This window comes from Serinus canaria, chromosome Z (assembly GCF_022539315.1).
Source record: "Serinus canaria isolate serCan28SL12 chromosome Z, serCan2020, whole genome shotgun sequence".
Classification (NCBI taxonomy): Eukaryota; Metazoa; Chordata; class Aves; order Passeriformes; family Fringillidae; genus Serinus; species Serinus canaria.
Window position 1 is genome coordinate 42,919,453 of NC_066343.1, and position 22,860 is coordinate 42,942,312.

General features: G+C 38.7%; 1 protein-coding gene across 2 annotated transcripts in view; it reads right to left on the reverse strand.

The window, feature by feature from the left end:
* Positions 1–22,860, reverse strand: part of ADAMTSL1 (ADAMTS like 1) — a 392,370-nt gene that overhangs the window by 83,987 nt on the left and 285,523 nt on the right. For both annotated transcript variants that reach the window (XM_050987189.1, XM_018918349.3), the window contains 5 exons: positions 16,516–16,627; positions 15,750–15,888; positions 6,556–6,606; positions 3,625–3,829; positions 2,195–2,342 (listed from right to left, as the gene is read on the reverse strand). In XM_050987189.1, coding sequence (XP_050843146.1) covers positions 2,195–2,342; positions 3,625–3,829; positions 6,556–6,606; positions 15,750–15,888; positions 16,516–16,627 — 655 coding nt within the window. The remainder of the gene's footprint in view (positions 1–2,194; positions 2,343–3,624; positions 3,830–6,555; positions 6,607–15,749; positions 15,889–16,515; positions 16,628–22,860) is intronic.

Genomic DNA, 22,860 nt, shown 5'->3' on the forward strand with positions numbered 1-22,860 from the left:
TGCTTTTCTGCCTCTCCGGGATGTGCACACAGAGTAATGAGCTGCTCTGCTCTGCTCTGGGGTATGCAGGGCCGTGCTGCTTTGCAAGCCAAACTCCACTCTAATGCAGGGTCAGAGAGGAGTAGTTGAGCTGAAGGCAGCAGAGCTGTTTTAGCTCTACAGGGGTATAAGCAAGGGCAAATTTGGCACTAAAGGCTGAGAAGGAGCTCTGCACTTCAGCAGAACATTCCGGGCTAGGATCAGGGGAAACAATACAAAATGCAGTGAGACTCAGATGACTGAGGAGAACCAGAGCCAAACCTATTTGCTTCTCACAAATCACCTAAGCCTTTTTGGTTTGTGTAAGGATGGACTTGTACGCGCCAACAGGAGCAGGTCAGAATAGTCAGGAATTTTCTGTGGCTCTATTTTGCAGAACATTTCACACATGCACATGAAATTTTCTGTCTCTCAGTTGTATCATAGAGGAAGAATCACCTACAATTTGACTGCACAGCTACTGCAACTTTAGTCATGCAAATTTCCTCGGAGCAAGTTAGTAACTGAGAAAAAGAGGGACAATAATAGAGTTACTATTCCTCTGTCTTAAAAACAGCTTTCCAAGTTCTTCATCTATCCTATTAGTGCCATTTAAGGATGAATGTCATCAGAGCTCTTAGATTAATCTATATTTTCATAATCATCCAGAATATGCAGGAAATATTTCTATGTTCTACAGTTTGTTTTATGGGTTTTGAAAATTCATATCTTACCTATGTGATTTTTTTTTGCTTAGATGCAAGTGCTTGTAAAAAGCAAAATTCTTGTATAACATAGCCTGTTTTGTGGCTTTTTAAATAACCTTCCTTTTTTTTACAGGTATAGTTAATTAGCATCTACACTGTAAAATTTGTTAGAGGATTGGAAATGTTGATGTTGTACAGTATGCTTTGTCAGAAAAATGAACAAAAAGCACTTCTAACATAAGCTAAGGAGAAAATTTTACCTTTGGAGATTAAAGTAAAATATTTTCTTTTAAAACATTTTCATTTAAAACATTTCCAGTAAAAACACTTATATTACATACAAAGTTGTGTTAGATGAATATGCATTCTTTATAAAAACTGAAAATCACTTCTTAATACAGTGACATCCTATTTTTCCCATTATTGATGCAACACAGAGTGCCTTAGGGCTGGAATAAACTAAAATGAAATAAATTATATGAAAAATTTGCCTTCTCTTTCTTTTTTGCAGAGTGTGTTAGGAGAAGAACAACTTGCACACTTTTTGCCTTGTTGCTTCTGTCAACTAGGAAGACTGTTTTCTGCTTTGTGTCAGTCTAGCTGTCAAAAAAAAAAAACCAGTATAGGACTAAAACATTCAGTAGATGAAAGGTTCATTACCCCTTTTGCCCTAAATTTCTCACACTAGTTGTGTGAAATAAAAAGGACAATTTTCTAGCCTAAAACTAGAATAATTTGGTTTGGATGGTATCTTTGGACACCATCTAGTCCAACACTCTTCTGAAACCACTGCTTAGCCTTCAGATATACAGATATTCAAGCATTACACCTGGCATTATGAAGGGAAAACTGTGAGAGTGTTGCAGAACAAAGATGAGGAGGGAAACTAAACCAAATTACACCAAGCTTTGCACAGGACTTTTCATTCCACGTGGAAAAATGGAAGAAGGAAGTAACTGCCTGCATTCAGAAATTAGGTGTGTATGCGCCACAAAGGGCAGCACAAGATGTTATGAGGGGTAAAGATGTCATGCTTTTGCAAGGGTGGGCTTCCAGTAAGGAGTAATTTACTTTGTTCCCTGATGACTCCTTCATGACAGGTAGAGGTAAGCAAAGCTTTCCTAGCTGGCCTTGCATCCTTCTAGGCAGAAGTCAGTTTTGGACGGTTTGCAACACAAGATCTCTTTTGTGTCTTGCTGCATTTGACTCAGATGTAAACAGTGAAAATACAGCCAAATTTAGATTTCTATTGCTTAGTCTGCTGGACCACAAATTAACTACGAAAAGCCCAGGCCTTGCAATACAAAAGAGGTCAGCACTCACTCCAAGCTGCTGGTAGGCAGACAGGAACAGACAGGTGCAAAATCATAACTCAGGTGCAGGTGGAAACAGTGATGCCATCAGCAAAACAAAACAGCTGAACGTGAAAGAGTCCTGAAAAATTCACGAGAAACATTTTGCCTCATTACCTTTGGGCTTGTAGCAAGGAGTGGGTACAACACATTCTTCTTTTATGTGTGGCTTTGTTTTAGTACTGCAGCCTCCTGTATGCATCCCCCTGTGGTCAATGCAGAGGACAACTCGGTATCTGAGTCCTTGTCCACAGGTCACAGTGCACTGGATTGAAAAAAAAACCATGAAAGGAGAAAATGAAAAGGAGAAAAAAAAGTCACACATAGCAATGACAAATATAAGGGGAATATGCAACATAAGAGAGCCAAACATGATGCAGAAACACCCAAACTTGAAAATAAAATATTCATAATATTTGGTAATTATAGATAAAGTGTAAAATTGACAGAAACTTTTGCCTTTTTGCTCAGAACATTTACTTGATTTGGACATTTTGCCGCTGGACTTCTCTTGCAGTGCCACTTTCACAATGTTGCCTACTTGGCTCCTAGCCATCTGTCCCATATTGGATATGCTCAGTAACACCCTGTCAGTTTCATTTGGAGCCACTCTGTTTTGCTTGGACAAAGTACTGGGGTTTATGCGTCAACAGGGATTACACTCAGCTATTCTGGAAAAAAGCACCAAGCAGAATGGGAAACTATCAGGCTTTCTTCCCTCAGAAACTTTCTTAAGTTTTTTTTTTTTTTTTCTTTTTTTTTTTGTAATTTATTTTGCTCCAGTTCATCAACTTTTACCCCCTTCACAGATTGTTTCAAAATTGGTTGTACAGGAGATGATCAAAACTACTAATCAGCTGGAAGCACTATGGATGTTACCAATGTTGTTTTGCTCTTGGACAGCAGCTTTCATCTGAAAATCAGCAAACACTTTACAATTGGTCGAGAACACCTCATCTGTAGGTAAGCTAGCCTAGCTGCTAAAGCACAATTTACTTGTTTTCTAACTGAGGTGGTGAGAAAATACATTCAAGCCAAGTCTTTATGTACAAAGTTAAAATATTTGACTACTTTTGTGAAAGGACATTTCATAGACATAGAAAAGGAAAGGCAAGTCAGAGACAGATAAATACAGCTATCAAAGAGCAGAGTCATATACAGATTTATATGCTTCTTGAAATTTCTAAGGGATTTTGAGTTTCAATTTATGACTGAAATACTGTAATACAGAAATACCATTACAAGCTTATTGGTGGGGTTTTTGTGCATTTCACTTACATTCCCAGTCTATTTTTAGCAGAAGATCACAAAATAATGTTACAGAGCAGATTTATTTTTCCATCATTCTCTTTACTCATGTTCATCTTATTAATATATTTTTCCTGAATGGTTACTTTGCAGTTAGACAAATAGTGTAATTTAAAACAGAGATGTTGGTAATGAGAGAAAACAGTAAATGCCCTAACTTCCAAAACCTAACTGAAGTATAATTTAAGATATTTTCCCTAGTGTGCTAAACACAAAACCAACAAAACTAAACTGATTACCGGAGACCATTCTTGAGCAAGCCACTTTGGACAGTCAAATATATTGCAAGGCTGGACAACAGGCATCTTTGGAGTATACATGCATTTCCATTCTTCCACGGGGCTGATGTGCCCCTGAATGTCCTCTTCCACACAGGAGACGCTGCGGCTCTGAATGCCCCCTCCACAGGATGAGGAACAGGCAGTCCAGGGTGTACTTTCCCATCTGGGAAAACAAAGAGGCATCAGGAAACATAACCCCTCTTGTTCCCACCCCCACCTGTACCCCCAAAATGCATAAACTGCTATCTGCAAGGTTGCTTGTTTGTATGGGGTTTTTTGTTTGGTTGTGGTTTGTTTTGTTTTGGTTTTTTTGGTTTAGCTTGGCTCGGCTCAGTTTTTTTACCGGGGTAACGTCAGTAAAAATTAATCATGTATTTGTTTTCACAGGTGTCCACAGCAGCAAAGCATGCTCATGGTTGGTGTCTTTTACACCACCATTAATAATATGAAATCTCCTCTCTCCCACTAATCCAATTACTAGTGCCACAGAAAATCTAAATACTTTTTACTTAGTTGGTTTTTTTTTCTTTTTTGAATTGATGGGATTATCATATTTTCATAATTTCTCATATTCTGGGGAATCTTTGCAACAAATCACAGGAAACTCAGTGTGCTGTGAGACTGATGCCCCTTTTGCAGAACATAAAGGGAAAGAGCAGTGTTTTTTCCAAGCAAGCAACTCAGAAGAGAAAAAAGAAAGAAAAATGAGAGGAAATTATCAAAAAGAAAATGTGAATATATTTGTATGATTCGTGTCCTCAGATGGATAAACCAGGTGGATCTTGTTTCCTTACAGTTAAGGCAGTGAGATAAGCTGAGAAGCCATCTTTTCTCTACAGGTGCCATTGAGAATGTGAGGAAAATTCCTAAGAACAATATATGCATGTTCTGAAAAGTTATGTATACTTATGAGAATATTCCTTTTTTTAGTGATGAATATGCTATAAGCTATGTATTACTTTATTCATATACATATCTGTCCACACAAAATATCTGGTATTGCCTCTCTTATATTCAAGCCTTTGTCACATATTGGATGTGGGACCATTCCCACGATCTAGTGTGGCTATTCCTATATATTATTGTGCATGACTGAAGTACAGAAGTATGTGTGTTCTGCCCACCTGGAAACATTTCATGAAATCATTTAATATTCCACAAGGCAAATGTCATTTTCATAATGACATTACAAATACTGTTTGAAACAACAATTTTGGTCAAAAGATTTCAGTTTTTGACCTTAAGGAACAATTTTTTTTGAAAAACACCCCACCTGTTTCCTCCTTCAGACAAGAAGGAAGAGAAGTGAAAGATGAGGACTTTTATTGTCTCACTTAAAACAAAGAAAATATTTTTGTTAAGTAACAAATACAGGATCCCCAAGATTGCCGAGCAAAATGAAAAATGCTTATCTTTCTCTCTAATTTTCCATCATGTCAGCCCACAATCTTCTCATTAGCTCCAGCATACCTAGCAATACCCTCACCTGGCTACAGTCCGGTAGCACCATAAAACTCAGTGTGAACTGGCTTAAATTAAAAGTTGTTTTGAGTAGTAAAGCCAATGATTAATTCTGTGACTTACCACTGGGAGTGGTGGAACAAGTTTTACACCATGCACAGCCATCATCATGTGCTGGTCATAAGCCACATATTTTACAAAATTGTAATTTTAGGAATACTTCTACTTAAATGTGTTTCCTGTGGCTCTTCTGAACAACTTTCCCAACATACAGCTAAGGTTTCTTACTAGCACTAACACCTAGCACAAAAAGGCCCCAAACTGAAATTCATGAACTGCAAAATTTTCTTGGCTCAAAATTTGATGGCTCAGCTTTTCCTAGCCTTAAAAATGGATAACACCAGGAAGTTTCCTGAAGTCTTTGGGACAAGTTTCCAGGTGTCTTAGGTAACCTTAGCAATTTCAAGTAGCTTAAATACACCAGATAGTTTCATTCTAAATTGGAGGTTGGTCCATGTTTTGGCTGGAGACTGTGGAGTGTGAACACACTACATTTTTACACTGATGCTGAAACTCTCTGCATCAGGCATCAATATAATTGGATGGATGTTGTTTCCTCACCTGGAGGAGACTATCAATTTGTCTGGAGGGTTCTTTCTGTGATTTCATAATGCATTACACAATAAATTAATGAAGAAGAGAACACAGCACAATACTTTTGCATGTCCAGGCAGTGTTTCAAAACCTAGAGGTTATTATTCTTCAGCTATCAAAATTTTTCATCATCAACAGTCTTATTCACTGCTTTAAAAATAATTACTCATCTGATTATTTCCATGAGAATCTTGATTCTTATATTAAAGACATTTTAATTGTGAGATAATAAATGATAAAATCAGTTCTTGATCCTATTCCTGCCCTGATCACCTATTTCTTAGAAAAGCCAATGAACTTTACCCCTGGGAAAGGTATTAGCATGGTTTAGGATCACTAAACACTAATGTGGTCAAAACCCAAAATCTCACAACTTATAGGCATGCAAGAAACAGCAAAATGGAGGTGAGGGAGAGAAAAATCTTGTGGTTCCTAACAAAGCCACAGATTAGAGTTCTGCTAAGAGAGGAGTAAAGGGCAAGAATAGGAAAGTTATGAGAGAAAAGCAAAAGTGGGGTTGAGGAACGGTAGAAACAAAGGGATCACAGACTTAATAAATCTGCACTTCTCCTTCAGATAGGCTTTAATTTCAGTTTTGCATTGACAGAATTCATTACAACATGTTAGCACTTGAACATCTCTACATTAATCTGTAAGAGTCTAGAGAAGCAGGTCTGGTTATTTAGCCTGAGAGTAAAGCAGAAGCACAGAGAAGAACAAAAGAAAAACAAATAGATTTGTTAAGCCTAGCATTTGGTTGACTGTTTTACATACCGAGGAAGGGGATGGTAGAGGTCATAGGGCATGATCTGCTTGTATCCATCACTGTTAGGAACAATAATGCCAACCCTCTGAGTAGAAGGTACACATAATAAAATAAACACTAGATGATTACATTATACAACTTTTGTATTACAATATTGTATTACATTACACAAGTTTTTACATTACAGTATTATAAATCAACAAAACAAGATATTTTACCTAAGATGTTATCCCATAAAAAAATATACTCCCATCCTACTTTTTCTGAGTAATTCAAAGAATAAATCAGTTGTTACTACTTTTTTCTTATAAATATATTATTGTTTGACAAATAAGCAATTTATTGTTAAAAGTGACCCAAATATTATCTAATGTACATTTTTATTAGCATCAAAAAGAATGTTTCTATACTTGATATATTCTTGGAACTTGGATCCAAAGTCACTGATGCCAGTAGGGGGACTTCTATCTGCTGCAGACCTCTAAACAAAATCCTTTTTATAACTATATTATGGCTGTTTCTGCCCATCAAATAAAACCTCTGCTTTTACAGGGTACAGGATTAGAAATCTGGGTAATCACAGTGCAAGAATTTATTTGTATCTGCAATGCTTGTCTCTTCACCTTAAATGAGTCCAGTCCTTTTTTTTTTTTTTTTTTTTTTGTTTTTTCCCCCCCTGAAAGCAAGAAGGAGCCTGAGAAAAGATTAACATGTCAGGCAGAATTTTTTTGTCATAACTGGTTGGATTGCCTTGCTGAACTGTCATTGGTGTGGTGTCACAATGTAACATCTAAAAGTTACAGAAAGCAATAGCATCCATCAAAATTAGGAGTTATCTGAAATATTATCTTGCCAGTTATGTGTGAGATGGATGACACTTTTCTCATTGGCAACTACTGAATTGCTGATCTGAAATACCGTATTTTGTCTGCACAGTTTATAATTTTGGCTCAGAGTAACTTTAACCACGTTGTTTCCTAGTTATCAGACATATCTATTAAAATAAAACAGCTGATTTTGGAGGACCTCATTTATCACTTTCATCAAACCATTTGGGTATTTGAATGGGGCAAGTGGACAGAAAAATCAAGAAGTGAACATGAATTGCATTAAGATAAAAAGTGTGTCTCCATCCAAGTTAAAGAGAGAGGAAACTGAATGTCAAGAACAAAGGGGGTCTTTGCGAGCCTTTTACAGATAAGAGGTGATAGGGATTTGCTATGGATTTCTGCAAGGGGGAAGGAGTGAAGGAGGGGGAAGGGAGAAAGTATTCTCCAAGCTCAACACAGCTCACTGAAAAATGCTGTGAGCATTCAAAGGAGTCTTGTCAGGCCAGGCCTAAAGGGGTCTATTCTCCTTTTAGTCAACAGGGGTTTTATATGTATAACTTGTCCAAGATAGAAGAATGGATCCCATTGTGTTTCCTCAGCAAGGAGTCAGCGCCAGGTCAGTGTGCTGGAATTTTCCGGCTAAAGCGCGGGAAGCAGCTGGAGCCCTGGAAGTGTGTGAGAGGGACTAGACAGTTCCCTCTAAGATTAGCAGCCACTGCAGTCACAGGATCCCTCTGCATGAGTGTGCATATTTGCATTTTCGAAGAGCTGCCTGTTTTCACAAAAATCTAAAAATCTAGGAGAGGTTGTTCTGGCACTGGGAAACTTTGGAAAAGACAAATGGGTCATTTTGAGTATGGTCTACAAACAAGTCCTTTCAGACTTAGCCTGATGGGTAGACATCTGCAGAATGGGGAGGAATTGTGTACTAGTATTTTAGGAAGCTGGAAGGGAACTTCTTGTGGGTTTTTTTGCCCCTGCCTTTGGGAATTTGCTGTTTTCCTGACTCTTCTACTGCTGTTGAAGTTCCCTGCTGAAGCTCTCTGCACTTTCCAGCTCATCAGCTTGCTGAGCAGTGGTTGGGAACAAGAGTTAAGACAGTGAGTTAAAAAATGAAATAATTACACTACAAATGCATCTACTGCCTAAGAAAGAAGCAGATTTCAGAAAAATTCTTCTTCATTGCAGTGAAAAGAATTTTATTTCTAATAAAAATTGCTGTCTATGCATAATCCAAGTCTACATGCTTTAGAGTGCATTGCTTCCAAGACTGTTCAGATAGAAATAACTGTACCATAATCAAAAACTGTTCTGAATATTAAGTAACATTTACAAAGCACTAGGGTAATATTGTAATTGGAAAGGTTTGACCCTCAAAAATTTTGATGCAAAAATTACATTTCTGTAAACAGTATTGAGCTGCACAAATTTACTGATTCTGTATTTGTCCATATCTGAGGGGCTGCCAGAGGCTCTCATTCTGCAGCTTCAAGAAAATGAATCACAGCCATAAAGTCTTAGCAAGGAAAAAGACTCCCACAATAATACACAATGGTTTAATTTATGACTTTAAAAAAGAATTGTCTTAAAGATAAAACAGAAGAGCAGATGGTCATCGTATCGTTAATGCCATCTGCACTTTTCTAGCTAGTCTTGTGTGAGGCTTTTTGTATGGGCTCCATAAAAACATCCCTAAGACCAAGTTAACACTTCAAAAAAACCAAAAGCAAAACTTAAGAGATTACTTTGGTGTATTCTTAGTTTTTGAAGGGATAATGTGATTTAAATTCCATGACTCTATCAGTCCATCATACTCCTATAAACAACATGGAAGAGATCTACTTTACGGGGTTTATTTAGTGCACATTACCCAGACAATGCAAAGGGGGTGGTGTGCTATATGAGCAGAGGAAATAATAATTCCTTCACTGAAATATGTGTGAGTAGCTAACAGGACTCATTCACAAAACATCAAGAGATTTGGCAGGAGCAAGAGCACAAAGCAAATTACTTTGCAGAGCTGTTCTGTCTCATATGTCTGCAATCTACCATGCCTTTCAGACCAACAAGTCCGATCATATATTCTGCACATTGTTTTTTTTTTCTCCTGAGGGCTGGCAGTCTCAACACAATTGCTATTCCAAGGCACGTGTATGGTTGGAATAGGAGCTGCACGTGCCAGAGGTGAGACTGCTGCAATCAAATTTGCCATCTCTGCAAACATTCAGCCTTCCCCTGGGATGTGTTTCCACAGCTGCATTCGTTGGAAGACAAGTTTGGTCAACTCCTCCCCAGTTGCTCCTTTTCTGGCTTAACTGGATTCAGCACAGATGACAAGCTTTAAGCTCAAGTGCCTTTCTCCTCTACCTCCCTGATGACTCCATCTTTCTGACAAGGCCAGCCTTTCCCAACTCTCTCTCCTGCATGCTGATGAGACTCAGGTTAGAACATGTTGAGCCAAGCAGGGGCATGGGTGCTAAAACTGAGAGAGGAGCCAGCAGAGAGAAAGGACATCTGCTCCCAAGGTGCCTCAGGGTGGTGTAACTCACATGGGGACAGCCTGCCACTCCTGTGCTGATGTCCTGCACCCTTGCTGTGCTGCTGCCCAGCCTCTGCAGGATCACAGCCTCCACCTCTGCTGAGGGCTCTGTTTTTTCAGGGATGTCCTACATCCTACAGCTGCAGGGCTGCCCATGCAATAACCCAGGTGGCTGCACCTATTACACCTCTTTCCTGATCAAACTTGCTTGTTAAGATTTAAGGCTTCACTGAAATCTGTCAGACCTGAGAGTAAATGATCTGCATGGCAGGGACTGTGCCATCCAAGCAATGGAATATGTTTAAGACATTATTAGCGTGAACAAATAATAATGAAATGTTAAAGTAGTTTGGGTTGGCTGTGCTGGAACACATGAAAGGGCTCACCACCAGAGACAACAGTTTAACATCCAAGCCAGCATCTCTGTGAAAGTCACGGTTATCACTGGACAGACATCAATACTGTGATGCAATCAAGATTGCACTTGATACTTCAAATCCTGACACTAAGGCCGTGTGTGATACTGCACTTCAGTGATCTCTGAAGATGCCACGCTATAACATTGTGTCCTTGTGCTACAAGAACACTTTCTGAGTTGAGAAACAGTTAACGAGGCCCTCAAACAGATGGCATCTGTTAATGCCTCCCAAGTATTATTCTGCGGACCTATTACCTTTTCCCTTCAGAGCTGGGGCAGGTGACAATAACATCACGGGTAAAGGCAACATTGGTTTCAGTGCCGACTTTTGCAGGCAGTGAAACAGTACTTCTCAGTTATGCTACAGTATGAGTTATCTTTCTGGTTTCTGGATGCTATCAATGTGAAACGGAACTACCATGTACATTGTACGTATATGTCCTTTTATATGCTCTTAGAACTTTACAGATTGGCAAAAGCCAGTGTCTGCTGCTTAAACATTTAAAAGTGGTATGTCAGTGGATACTTAAAAAACCCTCTTACAAATGAAAAACACTATTGAGAACACCATCCTTTTGTGCCAGCAACCAAAAAACCTCTTGCTTTAAGCAGAATGTCTGTTTGGCATTACAGTATCTTACCTTTTAGAAAATGTCTTGTTTATGGCGCAGAGATTTTAAATTCTAAGCAACATATGGTTTGTCATCACCATAGACTGCTAAAACCCAATCTCTTCACAGTGTTCGAAAGAGGTGTTTCCAGTCGAAACCAGAAGGCATTACAGTCATGCTTCCTTCCAGAAGCATGACTGTAATGCTTCTAAAAATCTCATTTTTTTTCATTCAGTTCAATATTTTGTGGTGGTTTGGATGAGCAGTGTTTGATACAAAGAGGGAATGGGCTGAAAAGTAGTTAAAGTACTAAATTTTAACAACTGAATATCCATTGAAAATCTCTGTAAATGACTTGCTGCAGTTTTGGCAGGACTTAAAACCAGACTAATCTTCCTGTAATTTCATCTTGGGGAGACAGATACCTGTATTTGATGCTCCTTAGCAGTACATGATATGTTTTCCCACCTTACAGCTTGTTATTGGAAGCATTCTGTAAACTCCTTTCTGCCTTTCTTTCTGTGTTTCATGAATATGTATTGACCCCTCAGAGCTGAATTTGCTCTGCTATTCACATCTTTTAAGTGCTTGACAAGAGCTTCCTGGCCCACCCCCACCTCTTCTGACAAAGTTATTTTTTAGAATTATTTAGATTACTTTTGCCTTGTCCGAAAAGTCAACATTTCAACTTTTTGTCTTGAGAAGAAATGCATTTCTTTAAGTCTTAGGATTATCTGTGCTCATCTTGATCCTGCTCTTTAACTCAGGTAACCCAGATTATTACTACCAGAACATAGCCATTGGTACTATCTCCTTTTCCATCTACAACTCCGCTTTCACATTGCCAAGTATATTATGGATTTCTCACTACTTAGAATCACTCTGAATGGTCATAACTTCCTGGTGGCTTTTGTATGCTTTTACTTGTACTTCAGTGCTCTTGCTAAATTAGCTGAAAATGAACAACTGAAAACTACAATTTTATTAAAATTTAAATTGAATTTAAATTTTGTTTTTGGTTATGCCTACCTCTGCCACCACCATATCAATATTTAAATGAGAATGCTAAAAGAAAAACTTTGACAAGCAGGAAGAGGAGTTTGCAATCACTGGAGGACTCCATAAATAGGGTATGTCTAAGAGTTCCTCAGGTCTATGGACACTGAAAACCTTGCTGGAATGAGAGATTCCCCCCCAAAAAACTTTCCACAGGTATAAACAATATTTCTAGTGGCAGGCCTACAGATTAAACTTTAGGCAAACTCCAGGAACTGAAGGGTTAAAAATAAACCTTTATACCAGAGGCTTACTAATACAAAATTTTTTAGACAGCTGCTTTATGAATTTAGAATCTTTGATGAAGTTGCCTTTAGAATTCTTTATATGCCATTGAAATCTTCTGGTAAAAACACAAATAGACCTTTAGTGACTCAGAAAGTCCCACATTAACATGTAGCAGCAATAGGCAAAAAAATATGGGAGACTGGTAAAAATGCAGAATGGCATGGCTGGGAATGACACCTAAAAGCTGAAGATGAAATCTGGAAATAATACTGAGAGTATCCTGGTGAGTGAGTGAGTGAGTGAGTGAGTGAGTGAGTGAGTGAGTGAGTGAGTGAGTGAGTGACTGAGTGACTGAGTGATGAGTGGCACAGCAGCCTTTTTCACATTTGTCACAATTGCTTTTTGGGGGGAAGCCTTGGAATTAAGTGAATTTATCTTCTGCTTATAGTACCTTAGTATTGTCCTAAGTAAGTTTTTAGCATATCCAGTTAAGTCAAATCTGAACAAACCTTTTCTCTAAGCAAGCAAATAAAAAATCCATTCATTTTTTATTAAACATATACCAGAAAGAAGGATAAAGATGAAAGCTTAAAACACCTTCCAGTCTGTGAAGTTTTGGATAGGTACAAAATTTTCCCTTAATTAAATAGGCGAAATACTAATGATGGATTTTGCCCCATGGAAGGGGAGTGGACTAGATTGAATTGGCTACTGTCTACATCAGTAGGTAATATGCATACAGATTTATTTTTGCCAAAGGCAGACTGCTGTAAAATTATAATGGACTGTAAACAAACAGATCTTTCCTCTTTACCTTGTTGGTTATTATGAGCTGGATGCAAATCAGGTTTGATAAGAGAGGCTGAATGAAGCAATGCTATGTAGGGATTAAAAGGCACTCAGTGTGATGGTGTATCGTGTTCTGTGACACGAAATCACTGGTCTGACCTGGTATATGTGGTTGCCTCTACTTAACCTGGAAAATTAGCATATAAATATAAGTTATATGTGTTTGATAAATAACCATCCGCACACTTTCCCATGTTTATTGAGACTAAGCCTTTTTGCTATTCATGGTGCCAGTAATATTGCTAATTATGGCCATAGTAAGCACAATAAATTAAACATTTCTATGCACTAAAACCTAAAGAGGCAACTTACTGTAGGCTCAAACAATACTTGTGGTATTCATTTAAACTTTTCTTTCAGCTTATCCTTTGCTGAAAATTTTAGTGTTTAGTGTTTAGAGCAACCACTCTCTGTTCCTTTATTCAGTGCCACTATGGTCTTCAATGATTATTTTCCGTGGCATTCATTAACTCACCAAAGGAGCAGTCAGCAACCATAATCAGCTATGCCTCACTGGAATTGAGTTTGCCAGGAGAAATTAACTTTTACACTGATGGAGCAGAGCAGCTCCCACACAGCAAAGACACTGCAGAGCCAAGACACCCTCCTTGTCCATACTTCTAACCTCGTGTTTCTGCTTCACCTACCCTTTTCTCTACTGCAAGAAGTCATCAGGAATCCAGAAGTTACCAAGGATGTCCTCTGGGTTTTTTTTTTTCCCCTCTGAGTTGTTGATTCTTGAATTCTTTACAAAGGCACTTTTGAAAATAGTAATTTGAAATTTGGCAGACTGTGAAGATATTTCCAAAAAGCCAGTCCTTCTGGGATGGCATAGCTGTATTTCTAAATGACTCTCCCTCCCCTCAGGGTCTTTATATCAACAACTTTGCCCTGTTATGTCTTTTATAAAACAAAATTGCTTCCTGACATCTGCCCAGCTGTTATTGTTTTCCTCTTTCCTCTCATGTACCATGCAGTCATCTGCAGCAGCATTTGAGAATATGTTATTTAAAATCATTGAGAAAGTATGGAAACTATCCACCACACAAATTCCAGAGGCAAATTACATATTTGACCCAGAAGAGTAGGTTTAAAAAACCAGCATCTTAGAATTAAAAAAAAAAAAAAAATAAAATAAAGCAACTACATAAAATTACTTTCTCATTGAGACTGTCATAGGTGACTCTAGAAGATAGGTTCCATATTGATTCATATTTTTCAAAACTCTTTTTCCTGAAACATTCATGTTTTGGCCTTCTACCTGATCATACATGGTCTCTACTGACATCTGTCTCTAACAAATGTTCTTATAGGAGCAAAGGCATATAAACTGCAGTACACTGTGGGTAAAGGTGTCTTCAATGACAAAGAAATCTGAGTGTTAACTCCAAAAAAGGTCAGTAAACTCCAGTGAAAACTTCCTATAGGTAAAACCTGTCTTTGCCTTTGAGTGATTTGTTCTGCTATGATAATGCCTAGCTACTCCAAAGCTGGTACATCTGGTTTGGGCAGCAACCATCCTCAGTCAGGTTGATTTATACATATCCCCACAGATTTCTTACGTATCCTTTTGCTCATCAGGGCATCTTTCCTCTTTGACAACCTTCAGCAATCTGAAGTGACACAGCAACATTTTAGGTGACACTTGCTCGCACTCACTATATCAAAGTTGGTAAGAAACAAGCCTAGATGGAAAGGAGCTGGTGATTTATGGCTTTAGGGCATCCTTGTAGTGTCTCCCGGGCAATGCTTGACCACCTTTTAGTGAAGCCACACAAGGAGACCAAAAGATCTAGATTGCACAAATAAATGCTTGCTGCTTATTGAGTGACTGCAGATGGATTCCCATTGAAGTTCAGGGCAACCAGTGCAACAAAGGATTGGTCTTTTTTGTTGTTTTCTTTCTTTTCTTATACACGAAAAATCTGACTATCTGATCTTACTATTTTTATTGTTAATCTTCTGAGGAAGAATGCACAGCAAGTTCCACCTTAATACCAGGAAGAATGTCTTTACTGTGCAGTGCCAGTGAACTGGCACAGACTGCCCAGAGAGGTTGCAAAGTCTCTCTCTCTCTCTGGGGATGTTCAAGAATCATCTGGACATGATCCGGTGCCATTTGATCTGGGATGATCCTGCCTGAGCAGGGAGGCTCAACCAGATGACGCCTGTGGTCCCTTCTAACCTGACCCATTCTGTGATTCTGGGGGCAGCAGAGATCAGACTTTCATGCAGGGCCAAAGGACATTGTTAACTAGAACAAAATCACTCATTACATTTTAAAAGCTGCCGTAAATGCAAGCAGGGTTTTCATTAAGGAGAAAATTAAAAAAGAAAAAACCCTCATAAGAATTGTTCATTTAAATGAGATGACAATAATTTTCATGCAAAAAGGTTTTTTTCCATCCCACTAACACTTAAGAGACATGTATTCAGCACATGGATTCAGAGCATGGGGATGGTATCATGGACAATTTGTTTTCTCATACTTGGTAATAATTAATGAGGCAAAATACATTCTGAGGGGAAGAAACAACCATATCAAATCAGTCTTTGCTCTATGAAGGTGATAATGTATGATAAATGTCACTGTGAGAAATAGCAACAGAATATTCTCCTTTTATTTTACCTCTTTAGAGCTCAGTCTCCTTTAAAATTAAAGCCAACTGACCTTGCAGGACAAGGATCCAGATTACACTCTTGAAGTTTTGGCTTTGGCTTGATATTTTCAGGATAATAGTGACAGTATTGATCTGCTACTACCCGGTTGCTTCTCAGATCAAAGCACTCAGCAGATGTCAGTTGATAACCTGTGATACACAGAGGAATAAATAATATGAGATGTGATGTTCTTCCTGTTTGGCTCTGAAATGTATCTAAGTTCTGGTTCGGAAAAATGAAACTAATTTCAGCTTGCTTCAGTGCTTTTGGACACAACAGCTGTTGTTTTACAAGCCAGATTGAAAACAGCAATGTAAATCACATGTAGCAGGAAACAGAAGATAACCAGTATGGTCAAAGAAAAATTCAGAAGTCTAGAAAAAGCAAACAAAAACACAGGCTGAGGTTTCTTAGTCACAAAGAATTGTGCCCTTAGTTTCAGTATAGAGAATAAACCTGCTGGTAGGAAAAGGGACAAATGGAGACATCTTGTTTTACCAAATCCAGGCCCAAATCCCATCAGCCCTTTTGTCTGACAGATACGGCATTAAATACAGATATGTAGCTATCAACACGTCCTTTATCTACAGAGATATCTATTTTCTGGCACAGTGCTGAAAATCTACAGGCTACCATGTTGCTAAATCCCTCTATTTAGTTGTAACTAGTCAAATTTTTAGATTTTGCCTACTTTTAAGGTCCAAAACTCAGGGCAGTATTTGGGACAGGCCATGTATGCAGATGACAGCTTTTGAAATACAATCATAATTCATTACCTCCACCACAGGATGCAGAACAAGGGAAAAAATCAGTTTCCTTCCATCTGTGAATGATCGGCTGGTAGAAGATGAACTGGACTGAACTGTCAGCAGCACCAGCATAATGGATCTGAAAAAGAGGTTATATCAAAGAGTGAATCTAACACAAATGCTGTGAAGAAGTACTCTGCCACAAGCATCTTGCAGATTGGAGACATCTTGAAGCTTCATGAAATACCAGATGTACTTTGCAATAGAAAAACTAAATACAAAACCAAAGGATTGATCAGTGGTAAAATCTTGGGTTCAAAACACAGTCAAATAAATTTCTGGGCATAAGCAGTGACCATTTTGAGACCACATTCTGAAATAATGAGTGCATGGCAAACGTATGATTAGTGCTATTGAATAATATTATAGGGACAGAGGATAGGGACTGATGAATCAGAAAATCACCTTCCCCTATCTACTGTCCCTGACACATGGACATAGATTTTAGATCTTTAATGTTTCTCAAAAAACATTTTCTGAACAGTTACAATACACTTGCTAGTGTAGAGTAAAACATGGGAGGCTGCACTCTGAAAAATAATAAACAGTATTAAAAAAATTAATTATAAAAACTTTAACAGTATAAAAAACCTTTTTTTTTTTTCCCTGAGGTGAGGTCTTTATTTCATTCTGCTTTGTGGCACTGTCATTATTATGAAGTTTGCTTTTCTGCTTATTTCACTTTGCCTGTAAAACTGCTTCCTTCAGTCATAGGCAGGGAATCCTGGCTGGGGCTAAGTGCATGTCTGCAAAACTGTCCTTAGAGCCTACAAGCCACCTGAGCTTAAAAGCTAGCATTCTTTTAGTACTAGGTGTGCTGAATGGATGTTCCACATAAACAAGACTTTGTAGTGCAAGGACTGCAATAGGAGAGACCTTCCCACTGGTAAAGCAGCACCACTTGCACCCTGCCTACTAAAAAATCCTTCCTGTTTGATGTCTATGCTGATTAATCCACTTATGAGGACTTGAAAATCTCAGCAGGTTATGCCCTGTCCTTACCTTTATGCCTCTGCATGAACAGCTGGAAAGGGAAGAACAAAAATCTGCCACTAAATACCTGTCCTATTTGATTATTTGTCCTAGGACACAGTATTTCAGGGCTGCTAGAGCATGTCTGCATCAGTGGCATTATGCTATCACAGTAGAGAAAACTGCCAAATCACATCTTGAAAGGATGGACCCTTGTCCAAGGCAGTACTGCTGCTCTCAGGAGCAATCCTCTCACCTTTTTTCAGACAGCTTAAACTGTTTGACCACTGCCTCCTTTTCCTTTTTTTTCTCTTATGTTTCAAATGAGTCTCCTAGATTGGGAAACACCATTTTCCCCTCACTCTTCTCTCTTTCCAAACACCAAGAGACACTGTCAAAGAATGGTCTGTGAAACGGAAGCAAAAACATGACAAATTGAGATGAACTTTGTAACTTGGGTTGTTTGTTTTGTTTTCTCCTGTAGATGGACAGCAACATGATTACAAACCAAGATATATCTAGAAGACCAGGAGGAGGGCAAGAATGCTGATGTGTGTACGAGATCTGGTCCACTGAGACTAAGGTTGCCCTTTTCTAATTAAACAGTGATGTCAATTCTCAAAAGGAAAAAAACCCAAACCAGCTGTAGCAATACAACTGCTTCAGCAAATGGGAGGCCTTTTGAACAGATCACTATTGTTTGAATGTGTGTGTCAGAAGCAGGATACTTAATTCCTTGTGTGGGGAGGGTGCATTAATTACACACTTCAGAAGGGTCTTTCCAGGCTCATGAAAGCTTCAGGCACTCCTGGGAAAAACGTTCTGTTGTGCTGGAAGCCATCTGGGGAGGTCTCTGATCTCAATGCGCAGGAAAGGCATTCTCTGGGGAGAATTCTGCTTTTACTCTTTGTTTTTTGAGGATCATCAGTGATTCCTAAACTCAGATCTACTCAGCAGTACAGTCTGAAGTGAATCTTGAAGAACAGAGCAAGAGTTCACACATGGGCTACTATAAAATGAGGGGGAAGGAAAAGGAGTTTACACTGAGGAAAAAAATCAGGAAGAAGAGTTCCTCTCTCTCTGCAGACTATTCCTGCATGTTTGGAGTTATCTGTCTGTTTTGACAGAGAGAAAAGACAGATGTACCATCTTTTCCAGTTTAATGTGGAAGTCACTAATACAGCCATGATAACATAGGTGAGGAAGAATTACAATGAGCCACAGTCATAAGCAAATTATACAAAACAAGCAAATAAAAGAAGCATACACAATATTGTGTATTTTTAAGGAGTATTGTAAGCAGAAGAGGAACAATAACCTGTGACTCCACAGAGCAAAAACTTCTTTTTGATTTTGTTTTACTGCTTGTTAGAGCTAAGATCTTTAACCAGGAAAAAACATCACTGGCTACTTGAGCCCTGAAAAACTCAGAGTGAGAATTGATAGCTAAATGCTGTAAGAAATGTCATGGTTTGGCTGCACAGGGCGAGCTCCCACACATTGAAATACTCAGCTCTGTAGTATGATGAAATTTTTTACCCTTGCAGTATTAGCAACACCCTTGTAGCTATGAAAAAATCCAAAGATCCAAATAGAGATGGCCATCACCTGAGAGCCTTAAGCTAGTCTTCTAAAAAACAACGAGTTTTGCACGCTTAGGTAACTGAACTAGAAAAAACAGCAACTCATAGTTATATTTGCAAATGAAATCCTATCTCAATTTCTTAATAGAGGACGTCAGAAGTACCCAGATCTTGCAGAGCACTCATCTCTGCATTTGTGATGGCAACTCCCCAGATATCATCCTTGACTTCTTTAACTCAGGAGAATTAGGAGCATTCAGAGCAGCCCTTGCTAGTTGCACAGAATCAGAGATTTACAGAATGAACTAGGCTGGAAAAGACCTTTGAGATAATAGAGTCCAACCTATTACCTAACAACTCCTCATCAACCAAACCACTGCACTGAGTGCCACATCCAGCCTTTTTATAAATACCTCCACAGAGAGTAACTCCATCACCTCCATGGGAGACTATTCCAAAGAGCGATTCCCTTAATCACTCTGTTAATGAATAATTTTTTCCTAATGTCTAGCCTAAACTTCCCCTGGCACAGCTTAAGACCATGTCCTCTTGCTCTGTCACTATGTGCCCAGGAAAAGAGATTGATCCACACCTGGCTACACCCTCATTTCAGGCAACTCCAGCTCCCTCAGTTGTTCCTAACATAGTTTGAGTTCCCAGCCCCTCTCCAGCCTTGTTGCTCTCCTCTGGATGTGCTCAAGCATTTCAATGTCCTTCCCAAACTGAGGGCCCAGAACTGGACACAGCACTCCAGGTGTGGCCTCACCAGTGCTGAGTACAGGGGAAGGATGACCTCCCTGCTCCTGCTGGCCACACTATTCCTGGTACAGGCCAGGATGTCCTTGGCCTTCTTGGCTACCAGGCCACACTGCTGGCTCATGTTCAGCTGGATGTCAACCCTAAAAGATAACACCAGTCATCTAAGGAACTAAAACTAGAGTCTTCAGAATATCCACTGTCTAGCCTACAGTCACTATCAACAGAGATATCTTTTTTTCTCTGTTGAAAGACCTTGGGAAAAAAAAATCTCTTTTAGACTTTTTTTTACACTAATTTTTCTAATTCCTGCATAGGATGCAGCAAGAAAGTACAAACTGTTGCTCAGGTGAAGTTTGGAGTTGATAAAATGCAGATGTGTTTTGGTTCATGTCACAGAAAGTCAAAAGAAAACAAAAAGTTGAACACGAAAGGTGTGTAATCTTTTTGAGATATTCTCATCTGCTCTTTGAACAAGAGACTGCAACATCTGACTTCACCCTTGCACTTTGCTGATTTTTCCTGTAGCTTCAAAATTTTATTTGTTCACATAAAACCAAACAAGTAAAGTTCCCAAAAGCCCAACCATTTCTTGCCTAATTTTGGAAATGTATGCTTCCACTTTTGGAAGTGTATACATTTTGGAAATGTATGAACCATTTCTTTTTGTTCTCTGAAGAACATATGGCCTGACCCACAAAACTGCAGTAGTTTACTTGGACAGTTTCAAAATTTAATCAGCACTTTATAACCAGCAGTCATAACCAAGTAATTATTAGTGTTACTTGTACAGCTGAGCCATGAAAATGTATTCAATAAAATGTTCTCATTGCATGCAGTTGGAGGTAGGTGAGGAGGAAAGACACCCCTTCTTTCTTGTGTGGATATGTGTGTGTGTTCCAAAATGGGGACAGAGAAAGGGAATTATTATTTTGTACCTCAGAATCATAGAATCATGAAGTTTTGAAAGGCTTCCCAGATTATGGAGTCCAGCCTTCGACCAAACACCACCATGTCAACTAAACCACAGCACTAAGTACCTTGTCCAGTTGTTTCTGGAATATTTCTAGGGATGGTGAGTCCACTACCTCTCTGGGCAGACAATTTTGATGCCTGACTACCCTTCCAGTGAAGTTCTTCCTGATGTTCAACCTGGACCTCCTCTGGTGCAGCTTAAGCCTGGGTCCTCCTGTCCTGTCAGTGGTTGTCTATGAGAAGAGATTGACCCCAACCAGACTACAGCCTTCTTTCAGGCAGTTGTAGAGAGTGATAAGGTCACCCCTGAGCCTCCTCCTCTCCAGGCTAAACAACCCCAGCTCCCTCAGCCACTCCTCATAGGACTTACTCTCTAGGCCACTCACCAGCTTTGTTGTCCTCCTCTGGAACTGCTCCAGCAAAGTTTGTCTTACACAACTTGATCTGGTCTGCTATGAACCAGCTCCATGACACCATGCTTATTAGAAAATTTCTAATGGATTCTCCCATAGTATTATTCTGATTCTGATCCTGAATACTTTCTTAAAGTTCCACATACCAAATCATTAGATTGATACTAATGAAAGTAACTAATGAGAAATCTGACCAATGTAATTTTATGCTTCTCATGTCAGTATAAAAAATACTCTACCTAGAGTGCTTCAATATTTCTGGTTGTATTGCTGGTTCAGTATTGCAAGTGATAACTTGCACGGCAAAATAAAGGGGGATGTACAAGAGATTTATTGCTGTTAATAATTTGTTCTTGAAGGAAATAGAAGCCAGACATTGTCATGGGAAACAAGTTTACAAGATTGTTTAAAAAAACATAAAAGGTACATAAAATGTAAATAATGAGAGATGCTGAAGGCTTTCAAGCATATATTTTAAGACAGGGCTACCCCATGACACCTCTGAGTTTGTCTTGTCCTTCCTTTGGAATGCTGAAAGGACATCTGCCCTCAAGGTCCAGGGAAAATATCTACTGTCCTCTTCTGCATTCACATCCCCTAACTGTGATAGTCCTGTGTTGGATCAGCTTGGTTTTAGGACTGTCCCTCTTATGAAAGTCAGCTCATCTATTGCTTCTCAATTTAAGCCTCTAAATCAGCCAGAGAAATCACTGAAATTACCTTTTCACTGTTTACCTATTTTACATCTCTGACTTGGAACTTGCTCACCCTGCCTCAATCTTGGATTAAGCAGCATTCCTTTAGATGATAAATCTGTTAAAAAGCTTTTAGATTCATTCTCTCACTAAGCCAAAATAGAAAACTAGAAGGTTCAAATCTTTCACCAGTTCCATTATTCTGCCCAAAAGAAGAAAAAAAGACAAAATCACTGCAGTGGATTGGCTAGGATAGCTAGCAGTAATGGAACCTGCAGTAGCAGCTATAACAATTAACAACCTGTAGAGAGCCCACTAGTAAGTGCAACAAATATGAATGTTTCTCAAATGACAAGACCAAAATGGTTCCATGGAACCAAAGGCAACCCCAAATACACCAAAACCAGATGTGCTGTGTCTCTGCTTTGATACCAACATCCCAGTCATTGTGGAAAGACCTTTTCAGCACCATCAACAATCAGGGTAAGAGAATTCACCATCAAACAAGCCATCTTAATCATCACTGCAGAATATTTATGAAACTTAATTTATTAATGGCAATATCCAATAAATCAATGTAAAAAGAAGATTCTATTGTGATAGATACTGTAGAAAAATAAAATTACCAAATTGAAAGGGCATTTTTTGCCACACACACACAAATTATTAAAATTGTGGAAACTGAACAAGGTTGGCAACAAGCCTTCATAGCGCTAAAAAGTGACTGATTTTTGAGATCTACGTAAACAAAAGTTAGAGAATAAGAAAAGAAAAAATTTACAAATATCATTTTTTCAGAGGAACAGAAAATTACATGCCTAAGAAACTGTCTCTACTGCCTTAAAACCTGCCAGGACATTTCAGATCAGCAGTATTTTAGAGAAGTATGTAAAGTTAATGGTAACACATCTCCAGATC